Source organism: Acanthaster planci, linkage group LG17 (genome assembly GCF_054643075.1).
Source record: "Acanthaster planci isolate LZ-2023a linkage group LG17, COTS_SCS, whole genome shotgun sequence".
NCBI classification, from domain to species: domain Eukaryota; kingdom Metazoa; phylum Echinodermata; class Asteroidea; order Valvatida; family Acanthasteridae; genus Acanthaster; species Acanthaster planci.
Genome location: NC_141793.1, coordinates 10,224,124 through 10,237,569, shown reverse-complemented (window position 1 = coordinate 10,237,569; position 13,446 = coordinate 10,224,124). Strand labels below are relative to the sequence as shown.

Below are 13,446 nucleotides of genomic sequence, written 5' to 3'. Positions count from 1 at the left end.
TGCTGATGACCAACCGTCGCACGTGTTCACTTCAAGTGCGCAAGTGAAGAGCGGGTACCAGCTGCATTTAACCAATGACAAAACAAATTACAGGCAAAACAAATTACAGGCACGAAGTTTAAAAATGGCGACCTCGACGATGAGAGTAAGTCCTGATAATGATAGACCTAAATTGTGGAGATTTGAAACAAAAATTCTCCTAGATATACCATTTTAGTTAGGTTAGATCATAGTTGTTAAAGTTTGCTTATGGGTTCTACCACCCTGCGTAGACGTCCCAGTAAAATTCATGGAAAGAAATCCTGACCCTAGAGCAAGGCCTCGCCAATTAACAGTCCGCATTATCAGTCAGACTGGTGACCACGGTCAGACAGTTTGGACACAACATCTGAACATGGAGGAAGTTTGTGTCCTTCTTCCGTGATCTGAACATGCACCTGATGCAGAGCACTTCGCCCATGTGCCAATTCACTGTGTTCACCCACGCGCCACTTTAATTAAATAGGACTTAAATAGAGGAGCTAGAGCCTGCGGAAAAACACACTAGGCCAAGTTGAAGAACATGAGTTCCCAAATAAACAGTGCCCTGGCTCATTTGTGCACGTCCCTAGTATCAGCCATGGATGATGATGAAGGACAATATACATGTAGACCGCTGCCAGGTTGGAAACGGGTCAAGTCGTCCCCAGGTCAAATCGTCCCCGGGTCAAGTCGTCCCCCAAGTGTTATTTATGAATTTTCCTTTTCTTTTTAGGTACATCAACACGTAGAAGAGAAAGAAAACAAGACAGAAACTCATAGTTGTACATGTACTGTACATATATATGTACTCGTTCATTCATAATTTTCATTCGTTCTACGTAGCTAGCTTTTGAAATCTATGGTGGCAAAGACGTGCCACACAAGATATTTATTAAAACGGCAACTCCTGGTGTGTGCCAATGTAACAGTACATCCATAGGCCTATTCTTTGAATTGTCAAAGCAATTTGAACATCTTTTAATTTCAAATCTGCCAGTAGTCATTTCCAGTTTATTTTAATGACTTTCTGAAATTAGTAATGTGGAAATTTTGAATAACTAGGAAAATCAGGTTGTTTCAAGAGGTTTAAGTTGGTTTTGTTCATGTAGGGGAGACTTTTTCTGCTGTGGGAGCGCTACCAAGCAGGTGAGCTGAGCACGTCCAGTCTCCTTGCCAAATGCACTCATCTCACTGGATCATCACTGTAGACATGCTGTAGGCAAACCAGGCCTGAGTCGTCAAACCAACTAGCTGTTTCAGAAATTACTCAGTCTTGTCTGATATATTGATTATTAATATATGATTATTGAATGAAATAAAAATAAATAACTTCAAAAAAATATATAAAAAATATCCCAAGTAAAAACTTGAAAAAAATTTTTAATAAACTCCCCCCAAAAAATAATCTACCCCAGTGAAAACTTGATAAGTAAAAAACAAGATAAATAAATTATCCCCCCCAAAAAACAATTAATTACTGCAGTAAAATTACAATTATTATGTAATTATTTGAACGGGGGACGACTTGACTCAGGTCTGTACATGATTACATGTATACCTGTACATGTAAACATGTACTTGTACACATGTACATGTATGGTGTAAACCTTATTTGTAACGTGACATGCGTGAACATACATGTACCGTACATGAAATTGCAAATATTTTTCAGGGAAGTTTGCCTTTTACTTTAGGGGCCTAAGTTTATTTTTTGGGACTCAAGTCTTACACATGTACCTACATGCATGTACATGTACGAGCACATGTATGTAGCTTTTACTCGAGTTGAGTCTTCTGTCAAGGGACTCTCGGCGAGTTGAGTCATTTTCCTACAGTGTCTCAAGTCATTTCTCCACTTAGTCGAGTCACTGCAACTCTGACTTTTGCTACACGCATGTGCATTGTCAGTGATTGTGTATGTACATATACCAGTATTTTTAGCATCAAGGGCAATTACTGTACAAGGAAATTGTCCCTGTCATTATTGTACACTGTACATTTTCTTTTTTGTACCAGTGGCTAGCATACACGTAGCAACTGATAACCTGCAGTGACTTTTTAGGGGCATGTATCTGGTTCCATGCAAACATCAAACACATACACTGTACATGTATAGTAGGCCTACCGGTACATGTACATGTGCATTGTCAATGTGGACATGCAAAGTACATGTACATGTATTTGAACCAATGGAAATCAGAAGTGGTGCAATTTGGATCTTTCTTTGCACTTTAAGTCCTCTAGAGCCAAATATAATAAAAAAAGAAGACTTTGAAATATTCTGCACTTTAATGTTGTAGTATAATAAGATTTGATATAAATTTTTTTATCAAAGGATAATTGTGTCATTTTTGGTGGAAAACACTAAATCATTTCCAGACAGGGAGTTGAATCCAGCATGTCATATTGGGAGTCCTACATGTAGGTGTTACTGCGAGGCCTGCTACACAAAACATATACATTGGCATAATATGCAACATGTTGAAAAAACTGGCCCTACAGCATGGCTTGTTTATTTTGTGGGACGACTGAACTACCTCTGGTATCTTCTTTTTCTTTTCAAGGATGACAACTACAGAAAAGACAAGGACACGATGTCACAAAGCAAGGGCAATACCAGCTTTGAGCTCATCAAAGAGAAGATGAAGGAGAAGAGACGAAAGAAAGCTCTGAATGACGGCAACACCTCTTGGTCGAGGTCGTTTTCCAAAAAAAAAGGTACCGCAACGGGGACTAACTAAATCCTGTTTTCAGAGCAAGTCATAACTTTGTCGTTGTTCACCCTCTTTAAGCAGGTTCACCAACTGTTAGCAGGTGGGGAAAATACTTCAGCTGTGATAGTGTTTATGATGACTAATGGAAAATACTTGTGAAGTACAGTCAACTACATGTATCATTACAGTCATTTGCAAAAGTTTAAGACCACCTAGAATTTTATTGGTACTTCTGTCACTGGGCCTGCATTACATTGTCTCATTGAATGATTGTATGTACTTAACATGATTTTAAAGTGGTGCATAGTATCAATTTAGTGCTACATACCCATTTGAATGAAGTTTTTGCAAAGGCAGGTCTTTTATGACATTTTGTCTGTAAGGCAGCATACAGTAGGTGAAGAAAGCCAGTCTAAGTAATCAGAAATAAAGGAGGGCACTCTAAATATTAGACTGTTGACATTTCAAATCATGGAAATGTAGTCAAATAGACGTTTAACCAAGATGCTAAGGTTATACATTGAAAGAAAATATAAGTTGCTATGATTGATTGGTTTAAGCTTGGCTTTCTTCAGGTTAATGCATTTTGTATGGGTGGTCCCAAGTTTAATCTTGCAAATGAATGTAAACATTGTTCCTTTGTAATAACAGGTTTGGGTAAACAACATAAAAATTCATGAGACTTTGGACTTCATAATTTGCTCATAAGAGCAGTATTTTGTCAAAAGAGTAATCCTCACAACAACAGCAAGCTTCCCTTTTATCCATGACACCTCAGGGACATCGGCGTCATTTGTCCTTAAGGCCAGCCTACGCTCCAACAACCAGTCTCTGGCCAAAGCCCTGGCCGCCTCCAGGCACGAGGCACAGCAGGCCCACCACAGCGTCCTGGAGCTGCAGCGAGAAAGGCAGTATCTACTGCAGCAGGCCAACTCCACCAGGCAGGCTGAGAAGGAATGCATGGTGAGTACATTTAATCCATACTGCGATCGATCCCCCACCCCCATCCACCCCCTCGAACTGGCCAAGAAGGGTAAGTTTGAGTGGCAACTATTATTAACTATGGTTCGACAAAAGTTGCCCCTTAAAATGGATTGTCTGAACCCTAGTGGACCATTTGAAACCAGACCCAAGGGCTGGTGCAGACCACAATTAACCACTTGCTGCCAGGGAACCCCGTTTTGAACACCATGGGTTTATACGTAGAGTCGGGGTGCCCGAAATAGGACAAAAGAGCTGGTCTGTCTGGTGGCCATTCTAGTCTGACAGGCAAAATCTATTGATGCCCGACTATTTCAGCCGGGCCTGCAGCCTTGTAAAAAGAGCCCAGATTGTGTGGTGTTATGTAAGTTTCTTTTCACGAACCTGGCACAGTGCGCTGCTAACCTCTTTTCAATGGGGGCCAAATTAGCAAGCAGCAGTGCTGTGTGGCTCATCGCTGCGGTGGTGGAGCACTTTTGTCCCGAGTGGTAATCCGCTTGCACTAAATGCCCCAAACCGTGGTATACTGTTTCAAAACAAGGCTGGATTATCTCTACTATTGAGAGTGACAAAATGTCTGTAATGCCCAGCAACCTGGTCTTTTGTTCCAAAAACGGTCTTTTATTACAAGGCCCAGTTCCTTTGTCCGATTTCGGAGACCTCGGCCACGCATATAAACACACGGTGCCCGAAACCGGAGTCCCCTGCGGCAAGTGCTTAAAAGCACCTGCCAATAAGTGGTTAAGGCAACTTGGCAAAGCACATTGCAACCAATATGTGCAATACACGTATGATACTATTTTCGAATTCATAAACCATAAAATTACATTAAATTTGAGGTCAAGGATTAAACAAAGTGTGAAAAGTTTTTGCCTCTGTCTGCTTCATAGATTTGCCTTCCCATTTACATACATGTACAGGTACACTTTATCACCATGATCACTTAAGCTCAGCATGCACACAATGTAGCTTGGTGTCGGATATATTTATAATGGAAATTTGAGTTAAATTGAATTCTCATATCATTTCCTGGCAGCAACGCTTTGGCAACATCAAGCAAGTCCTGACCAAAGTCACCCACAGTCTGCTAGATGCTGTGAGCTCCCTGGGCCAGGCCCTGGACCTGTGCTCCTCCCTGCCCCTCAGAGACAGCAGCTTGGGGATCCTGCCTCGGGCGTCCATGACGTCCGACGACGACTCCTTCGGAATTGCACAGAAAGCCAGTCAAGGGTAAGCGTCAATCTGCTCCATGCAGGAGCAAGAGATGGTGCGTTTTGACATATTGTGACATGTGCAAACCGGTTTTGCACGGCCTGTGCTCAGCATGATGCCCAGGTGACACAATTACCATTATCCTGTATCTTCTTTACCAGGAAATGGTGAATCAAGTCAGGACAGGTGGGCACTTGTTTGAACATATCATTTCATTTTTATCATTTCATACTTTTATTTATTGTAGGCTCTCCACATATAGCAGACAAACTCGGCTTGTATCTAAAGCCATTGAGAGTGCAGCATCTAATATAATGGATGCCTCCAAGACCATGGCAACTGCTACCATCCACCAATCAGAGTCGCCTTCAAGAAACAGCCAATCAAAGCCAGCCCCTGGTTCCAGCCGGTCGGAAGGACCCACCAAAGTCAGCCAATCCGAATCCACAGTTAACACGGTCGACCAGTCAGAGCCAGTCCTTGAGGGAGTTGGCCAATCAAAGGAAATGAAGGATTTGGCTGATGAGGAGTTCGAGTTGGACTTCCCATCACTAGATGATGCTGACTTCCATCTGATGTTCACGGAAGAAACTCCTGACAATCAAGGTACAGTAGCAACTGCAATAGATGTGTATGTATGACCAAATCCTACAAAACGAGTCTTCAGGCTTTTACATGTACATGTAAATAAGTCTTACTTCTTGTTCCGGTACTTTCCTTTCAGTTTTGTTTTAGGAAGGGCAAAGTGAGGTTTCATGTTTGACACATTAGTCATTTTGGCTTTAATACTGATTGAGACACACTACATGGGTAAAGAGTGTTGAAGTTTCCTTTTGATTTCCAGTGTGCAAGATCCATTTAAAGGTCTGTTACTCGAGAGTGACCCTGCCAATTCACCAACTCTTTTTGTTCGGTTGGATCTCATATTAGGTCATCATTTACATGTACAATGGATCTCATTTGATACAGAGATGCATAGTGTAAACTGTTGCATTACTTTAAGTTAGAATGAATAACTGCTCATTTCATTTCAATATTCTTCTCAGGTGTTGGTAGTTGTGATTCCAGGCACCAGTCCCATTGCCTGGAAGCACCAGTGAAGCGTTCCCGCACAGCAACCATCTTGGATCCCATTGCCATCAAGAAGGCCCTGGCTGACGATGGAGACTACGCGACGCACACTAAGGATCCTGGTGAGGACGCCACAACCATCTTGAGCCCACATCCTGAACCACCATTCCAACAGCCCCCGGGTGAGAAGACCCAAGCCAGCAGCCCCTTGACCCACCAAAAAAAACACTTGATAAAAAGCCCGGACAAGCAACCTGCAATCACATCAAGACGCATGACCTACAATGTTACCCTGGACAATTCTGATTCAGCCAGCAACAAAACCTTTGAGGTACAAGCCTCTCCTTTCATCCCATTAGTCCCCAATCAGCAAGCAGGTGCAGTCAAGGAAAGATATGTCTTCGTCCATTCGCCACCGTGTAATGCTTCCAAGTACAAGTCCCTTGATACAGAACCAAGGGATGCCACAAGTCATTCGGTACCCACGCAAGATGAGCACAGCATAAGCCAGGCTGACAAGACCCGCTTCAATCATGACGAGCAGGTCATCCGACCATGGGGCAACATCCAGGTGGACAAACCTTGCAGCTCTTCCTCAGCCATCAAGCCCAAGCTGAAATCGAAGCCATCTGCGAACACCTCCAGGAGCCTGCTTCCAAAACCTCCCAAGAAGAAGACTTCCAAGGATCCTGCCAAAATTTGTCAGACAAAACACACCAAGACCGGTCTCAAGAAACTCAGCAAGAAGACTGCACTGATGTCAGAGTCCTTCAGGAACGACCTAGCCATCTTTGATCTCTCAGCGGGCGACAGCTTCTCCTTAGCTCCACCAGTTCTTAAACGAGTCAAACCAAAACCCACCAGTTCCCTGGCTGAGTTCTCCAAGACAAACAATGACCAAGATGGTGCTCCTTGCTTAAAGAAAGAGGTGCTTACATGTACAAACTTTAGTTCTTTCCCTGTACATTTTATCACTCGGTTGAATTCAGGTCAAAATGTTTTTGAGGAAAAAATTTGCCATTTAGCTTCCATTGAAAGCAACATTTTCTTCTCTGGGAAATTTATCGCTGCACAGATGAAAATTCACATTATTGTGTATCATTTGAACTGCAGCCTTGTACACATTTGCTGAGTAGTGATTTGTTTCATCCTGTTCACGATTACTTTTTATACTTGCAGAAACCAACAGAAGTGCACAGCCCCCATGATGGCAAACAAGGGCCTCCTGCTGATCTAGTTGTGCCAGGCAAGGCTCTAGAACCCGTGCACCAAGAGGAACTTCTAAACCCCATGCCCCAGAGAGAGGAATCACACGTTGCATACAATAAACATATTAAGCAGGCAGAGCCCACAAAACCAACAGAGGCTGTGAATTCGGAGAGAGGGGGCAAGATCAAGCGCAAAAGCAAGAAGGCCAAATCAGTGGTGTCTCCCACAATCAGTAAGATGGCTGCAACAGCCAACTGGAAGACAGAGCTGAACCTTGCCGCTGTCAAGTCTGAAAGCAAAGCCAGTGACATCTTTGATGGCATCTGCCTTGGAGAGCCATCCCGACAAACTGGCAAGGCTAAGCTGGCTCCCAGTTGGAAGCCTGCAGAAGATGTTGATGACGCCATCCTATCAGTGGCTTCTGCTCAACCTACCAAACACCACCCAACTAAGAGAGTCAAGGCCAAGGCTTTACATGTTCCCCAGACCGAGGGTATCATTGACAGTGCAGACACAGCATCTACCATGCTAGATAATGTTGGCAAATACTCTACACTGCATCGGGGTAAGACTTCCACGAACAAAGCTAAGCCATCCGTCACTTTTGAACAGACCGACCCAGTACAGGCAAACCACAGAGAAGCCAATGAGTTCCTGTTTGACATCAGCGACCCCCACGGCTTACAAAAAACTCCTCCCAGCAAGAAGTCAGCTTCGCCCCATTTAAGGAGCCCCTCCCCTTCAACAGTTGCTGAGCCCATCGCACCGTCAAAAGTGGGTTCGAATAGCGAACGTGGTCCTTCAGTTGTCGCCATGGAGACAAACTCTCAGACTGTCACCAACAACAGCCACCCCCATCAAGCCCAGCAGGGCAGGAAGAGAACAGCAGATGCCCTAGTGGGAGTGCAGCTGGCATCAGAGAGAGGAGAGGAGGAGAGCGAGGCACAGGAGACGGGTAGGCGGAGTCGGAGAGCTGTGCCCATCAGCTACAAGGAGCCATCATTGAGAGAGTAAGAAAATACCCATGTATCTGTTATAACAGATCCGTTGGTCACAGTAATTAAAGAAAGCAACAGTTGATAATCAGTAACCTAATTATTTCAGCTTTGCTCTCAGGAAACTGCTCGGTAGTCCTATGTACTGATGATGCAACTAGTGTTTACCACAATGAATTGGTGATAGAATGGGGGTCATCGTTGTATGTACATTTGTACACTACCATCTTTTGCCTACGAATACCATTTTCTCCATCTCCAAAAGGCAGTTGTGTTGTGTAACCATCATTTTGGATCTTTCACAGAAATTATCCCTCACGACCAGAAACAGTAAAGACTGCGCCTTTCACATGGTTGTGATCAAATGTAACTCGTACCATACGTGGACTACTTATCTTACGCTATACAATGACCCTCATTCTAACCCATCACACAATGCAGTAAACAAAGTGATAGGGCTGTTCCCACAACATCCACTGGGTATACCACATATTTTGACAAAGTACTTTCGTACCAAAACAAATTGAGAGGTCTCTGTCAGTCTGATTGATGGATTCTGGTTGTTGAGATCGTCTGTGAAATACTGTACACACTTTTCCATACAATTTGAAGCTTTGCATGATGGAGAACAGACTAAGGAAAGGGTTTGCGGTAACACCGTGTGGATAGATCGTTTTTAGAAGAGGTGTGGGTTCTGATAAGAACCGGTGTGTGTGTGTACTCGGCATTTTGACCAGTGTGCTCTGGTCATCCTCAGGAGTCGAGTGTCGGACATCATTGGAGCACTGGTACATGTACATGTATATCAAAACGTTGAGTGAACACTCACTCTGAACCACATCTCTTCTAAAGAGATCTGTCCACATGGTGTTACCGCAAGCCCCCTTCTTGGTTTACACTTTACCATATTTCATGTCAGTAGGTTTTAAATAGAAAGATTATCACATTTTTGTTCATCCACAAGGCATACACGGTGAAGTGAAATTTGTTGAAAGACAGTGTTTTTACCAAAATGCTGACTTTGTGCTCGTCTTTTCCACAGCAAATTGCGACGTGATCATTCCCCGACCAAGAAAAAAACCAAAACTAAAAAGGTGAGTGTCGTCACAAACTGAAACAGCCCCGAGACATGTAAGATTTTTCATGTAGGCAAACTGGACACCAAATTGGTATTGTAATATAAGTATTTTGAATGAACAAAGTTCTTCAGAAGTTGAGAACAGGGCAGTGGCTAAAAAAACCATTTTGAAAGGCATCATTGCAAGTCTTGAAACCCTTGACATGTTTTATGAGACCAGCACAAGTTCAAATTGAGGACACTCCCTGTTGTTACAAAGCAAGCTTTCCTCAAAAATTCTCTAAACCAAGGAGTACTCTTGTAAGAGAACAGAACTATTTGTAGCTTTTTTTTAGCTGCTACAGATAGCTCTCCCTGGACGCCATCTTCGTAGTCAGATTACAACTGCATATACAATGCGATCAGGTGTGTGCGCTGTGTGATGTTTTATACTGCGTGCATGTTAATCCAAATCCTTTGTAGAAAGGCACAGCCATTGTGCGTCATAAAATTTTGAAGTCCAACCTGCAGATGCACGTGGCAATCTGTGGCAAGTGACGTCAGTTGAGAGAGACCTATTACTTTATTCAAATGTTACTGATAAGTCATAAAAGCAACTTATCAGCTTTTTTGATACTATCAAGACATGTATTTTATGTGAAAGCTGATGTTGTGCTGTTCATGGATAGAAATACATGTTTCTGTACCGTGCCTTTCCTGTAGGTCAAGAGCAAACCTACAGCCCTTGCAACAGTTACCAACGTGTTGTAAGTGTGCTTGTCCACACAGCCAGCAAGGGATGAGGATTTGTCATGCATGTTGTGACTGCACCAGACTCTTCAGAATCACATCATAATTTTTCTGGCACCACGGCATTGTGTGATACACAAACGAAGCAAAACTTCACACTGACGGTAAGCCCGTTTCAAAGGGTTAGCAGGGATGGGCTCGTGCACATGCACACATCCTGTAAGCAGCGATTCTGGATTTCACTTGGTAAGCCCAAAATGTCTGCGCTAGTGCATTCAGCACAGCCTGGTCATCATAGAGAAGTCTGTGATTCACAGGCTGTTCCAATTTCTGTGTTCCCACACTGAAAAAGTGATACTTCCCGTAAATGTTGTAAACCAGTCAGAGTTTTAAAATGCTCATTAATTACCAAAAGTCAGTATTACTGTTGTTGCACTATAAGGTGTTTTGAAGCTTTTTTTTGGTAAGACACTAAATGATTTTCAGAATTTTCCATTCTATATTGTACCTTTAGACTTAAAAAGCAAACAGTTATTTGACTTAAGTTATTCGTAAAGCAAGCCAAGAATATTTCATTTGCAAATCAGAAGCGCTGCAGATGGCGTGGGAAACTATGGAAAAAAAATCTTTACAGGTTAGTTCGACGGTATGTCAAGATTTATGTTACTAAGTGTAAATAAGCGTTAATTTTATCTGCTTGGACTTTTTTATTTTATGTGTTAACACCTTATGTTTCTTTCATAACTTAAACAGAGAAAGTTCAATGTTTGTAGCATATCACAGATACAAGTGCAGGCAAGCATCTTTATGTTGAAGAGCATTTTGTTCGTGCTTCACTTTATAATACCAGTACCATGCCAATATTCTTTGTTAGGCTCTTGTTTTAGTTCCATAATTTGTACAGACATGCCTTTGACACCAAAGGTATTAAGTACATGTATTACAGCAAAAGGTTGTTTTTATTATTACCAAAGTGAAGACAAGACGTCCCAGTAGTAAAAAGTTAAGAAGAATGGACTTTTGTTTCGGCAAATTTCCATCAAGCAGAATCTAGTCACTTGCTAGTCACACTTCAATAGAGAAGTAGCGCAATGACGTTACGCTTTGTATACATGTGCACTTTCCAACTGCTGTGATAGTGAGTTACATGTAGGATGTGATCCATCAAGCTCCAATAGGCAAACATACATGTATGTAAACAAGCAGGATGCCGTTATGTTTTTAAGTCTAGCTTCATTTCCCACTTAGGGCAAAAAGTGTTTGAAAGCGGTCCAAACAGGGTGATATGTACATGTTGTACTTCTTTTAAATACATGTAGCTTGTCATTTCAGACTGGATGACTTGAGTTCTGCTTGCAATTTGGTTAAGTACAATGCATCAGCTACGGTACTGTGAGCATTCAGTGTATATGTACATTTGCATACATACATTTACATTATGCATAATGTACAGTCTTTTCCAGTTTTACATACTGTACGTGTAGCACTCATTTTGAGGACATAAAACATTGTGAGGCCATACATGTGCCACAGTTCTCGCAATTTGAGGGCACATTCTTGTTTCAAACATTTAGGGACAACTCATGATGCATGGCAGTTGTCGTGAGAACCTTAACACATTGTGGGGACATACATGACATACCTGTGTCAAAGTCCCCTCACTTTTGGCCACCAAAGGAAATCTTTCCCAACATGGTCGCAGGAGGGCACATTCTTGTTCCCTGCGTGTACATGTACCAGTACAAATGGGGACCACGTGTTGTACAGTAGATTTTGTGGGGATATACCAAAGTCCCCAATGTGGTCTAAACATTCCAACAAAACAAAAATTCTATCACTCAATGTAAGTTAAGTTTGAAGTTCTTACACCAAGAAAAGACAGGATTTGAAAGGTGCTTTGAGGTATATTAATTTAATATTTATTCACCGGAAAACAAATCAGTGGAAAAGTTGACATTAAATATCATTTGACTGTAATGTAGCTTTTAGAGTGCATAATCCTTTGAAATACAACATCTGCTCTCCAGCTGGGTCACTGCCCTAATACAATGTATGGATAGAGAGAGGGGGACTCAATTTGGAGTTAATCCATTTTGATGCCTACTACATGAACGTAAAAAACAAGGTTACAAAGAACCGAGATATACAGAAGAAGTGTAAGAAAACCGAAATCCATTCAAGGTGTTCCATTGGCCAGGGCCCCCACAAATAGATGAAACCTGGACTATATGAAGTACATGAAGTACTTGGCACTTCACTCTCTCCAAACATTCTGGCTTCTGTTACTTCTGTAGGTCGCACACACATTCACACGGACATCTGCAAACTGACAACCACGAGAGCATGTTAATGTCAAAAGAAAAAAATTGACAACAGTTTAAAAAACGCCCATAATTCCATAGCATTAGAGAAGTTATTTTGAACATGTAGCACCCTGGTACAGTCACAGAGGCCTAGACAGCTCTGGAAGCCCAAGCCCCAGTGACACACATTCAGAAGCGGCCAATCCTGTTGTAGCACAGTGCCTTAGCAGCAAGCCGTCTGGCTACGATACTGTCCACCCTGCCAACGGCTAGGGCTAGGTCCAATAGAAACTGTCCACTGGATGTGTTCAGCATCTGGGACATCTGCAACATGAAAACATCAGGGTCCATCAGAATACAAATGCATGTACTAGGAATTCTCATGAAAAGAGCTGGACAGCACACAAGTGGTGAAACGTTGCATTAGGCTCATAGCATTTTGTTACCCTTGACAACGGAAGTTGGTCCCATCAAACATGTTAAAGCTGTGTTTGCCACAGATTTCTGGCACTCAGTAAAACTTTAATACCCAACATGTAAAAATCTCTTTAAAAAAATAGGACAGTGTGCATTTAATTTTATATCGGAAGAGTTTTGGCCCAAACTCATCAAGCAAACAAAATTATCCACAAAACCTGAAACAAATTATTGGTCACTAGCATCCTCCGAGAGTGCAGTGGGTACAGGCAAAATATGGCATTATTGTTATTCAAACCATCCAACACCAAGTGACGCACCATCGTGATTGGAGCAAACTGCAGCACTCCTGAGGCGATGTGCTCGCTGCAGTGAATGATCTCAGTGATGACGGAAACCACAAACTCAGTCCTTGGTCCAATCATGCTGCTGGACATCAGGGATGACAGCAGCTGGAACAGGGACACTGATCAAATAAAAACAAATGAAAGCTGTCAAAGTATATTGGATGTAGCATTTGGCATGAGGTGCCATAGGCTGCCGCAAGTGGATGAATGACTGATGTGAGCCACTTTCAGTTGAAAACCTGCAACTCGTCAACTCTTGATGCAAATATGCAAAGTGTATCTGTCACTATAAAATTGAGCCAATTTGGAATGATTTCAATCAGGGTGTCCTCAAAATCTACTAGTATTCAAACAGGTAGTCACTTTTAC

General features: G+C 42.3%; 2 protein-coding genes across 2 annotated transcripts in view; one reads left to right on the top strand and one right to left on the bottom strand.

The window, feature by feature from the left end:
* Positions 1 to 63: 63 nt before the first annotated feature.
* LOC110973474 (uncharacterized) lies at positions 64 to 11,987 on the top strand. Its single transcript, XM_022224319.2, has 9 exons — positions 64 to 145; positions 2,586 to 2,739; positions 3,514 to 3,698; positions 4,753 to 4,946; positions 5,176 to 5,534; positions 5,975 to 6,927; positions 7,179 to 8,218; positions 9,246 to 9,297; positions 9,984 to 11,987. Exons 1-9 carry the CDS (start codon positions 125 to 127, stop codon positions 10,029 to 10,031), a joined length of 3,006 nt encoding a protein of 1,001 aa, XP_022080011.2. The 5' UTR covers positions 64 to 124; the 3' UTR covers positions 10,032 to 11,987.
* Positions 11,907 to 13,446, bottom strand: part of LOC110973473 (mediator of RNA polymerase II transcription subunit 24-like) — a 20,035-nt gene continuing 18,495 nt past the window's right edge. Inside the window, exons 24-25 of the mRNA XM_022224318.2 lie at positions 13,051 to 13,196; positions 11,907 to 12,637 (exon numbers count right to left, since the gene is read on the bottom strand). Coding sequence (XP_022080010.2) covers positions 12,503 to 12,637; positions 13,051 to 13,196 — 281 coding nt within the window. The 3' untranslated portion in view covers positions 11,907 to 12,502. The remainder of the gene's footprint in view (positions 12,638 to 13,050; positions 13,197 to 13,446) is intronic.

Bases quoted from the DNA above. Each gene is read 5' to 3' on its own strand.
- LOC110973474 (XM_022224319.2), top strand. From the start codon at position 125: ATGGCGACCTCGACGATGAGA. The intron at 2,740-3,513 runs GTACCGCAACGG...ATGACACCTCAG, and splicing joins GTCGTTTTCCAAAAAAAAAG to GGACATCGGCGTCATTTGTC. The intron at 6,928-7,178 runs GTGCTTACATGT...TTATACTTGCAG, and splicing joins CTCCTTGCTTAAAGAAAGAG to AAACCAACAGAAGTGCACAG.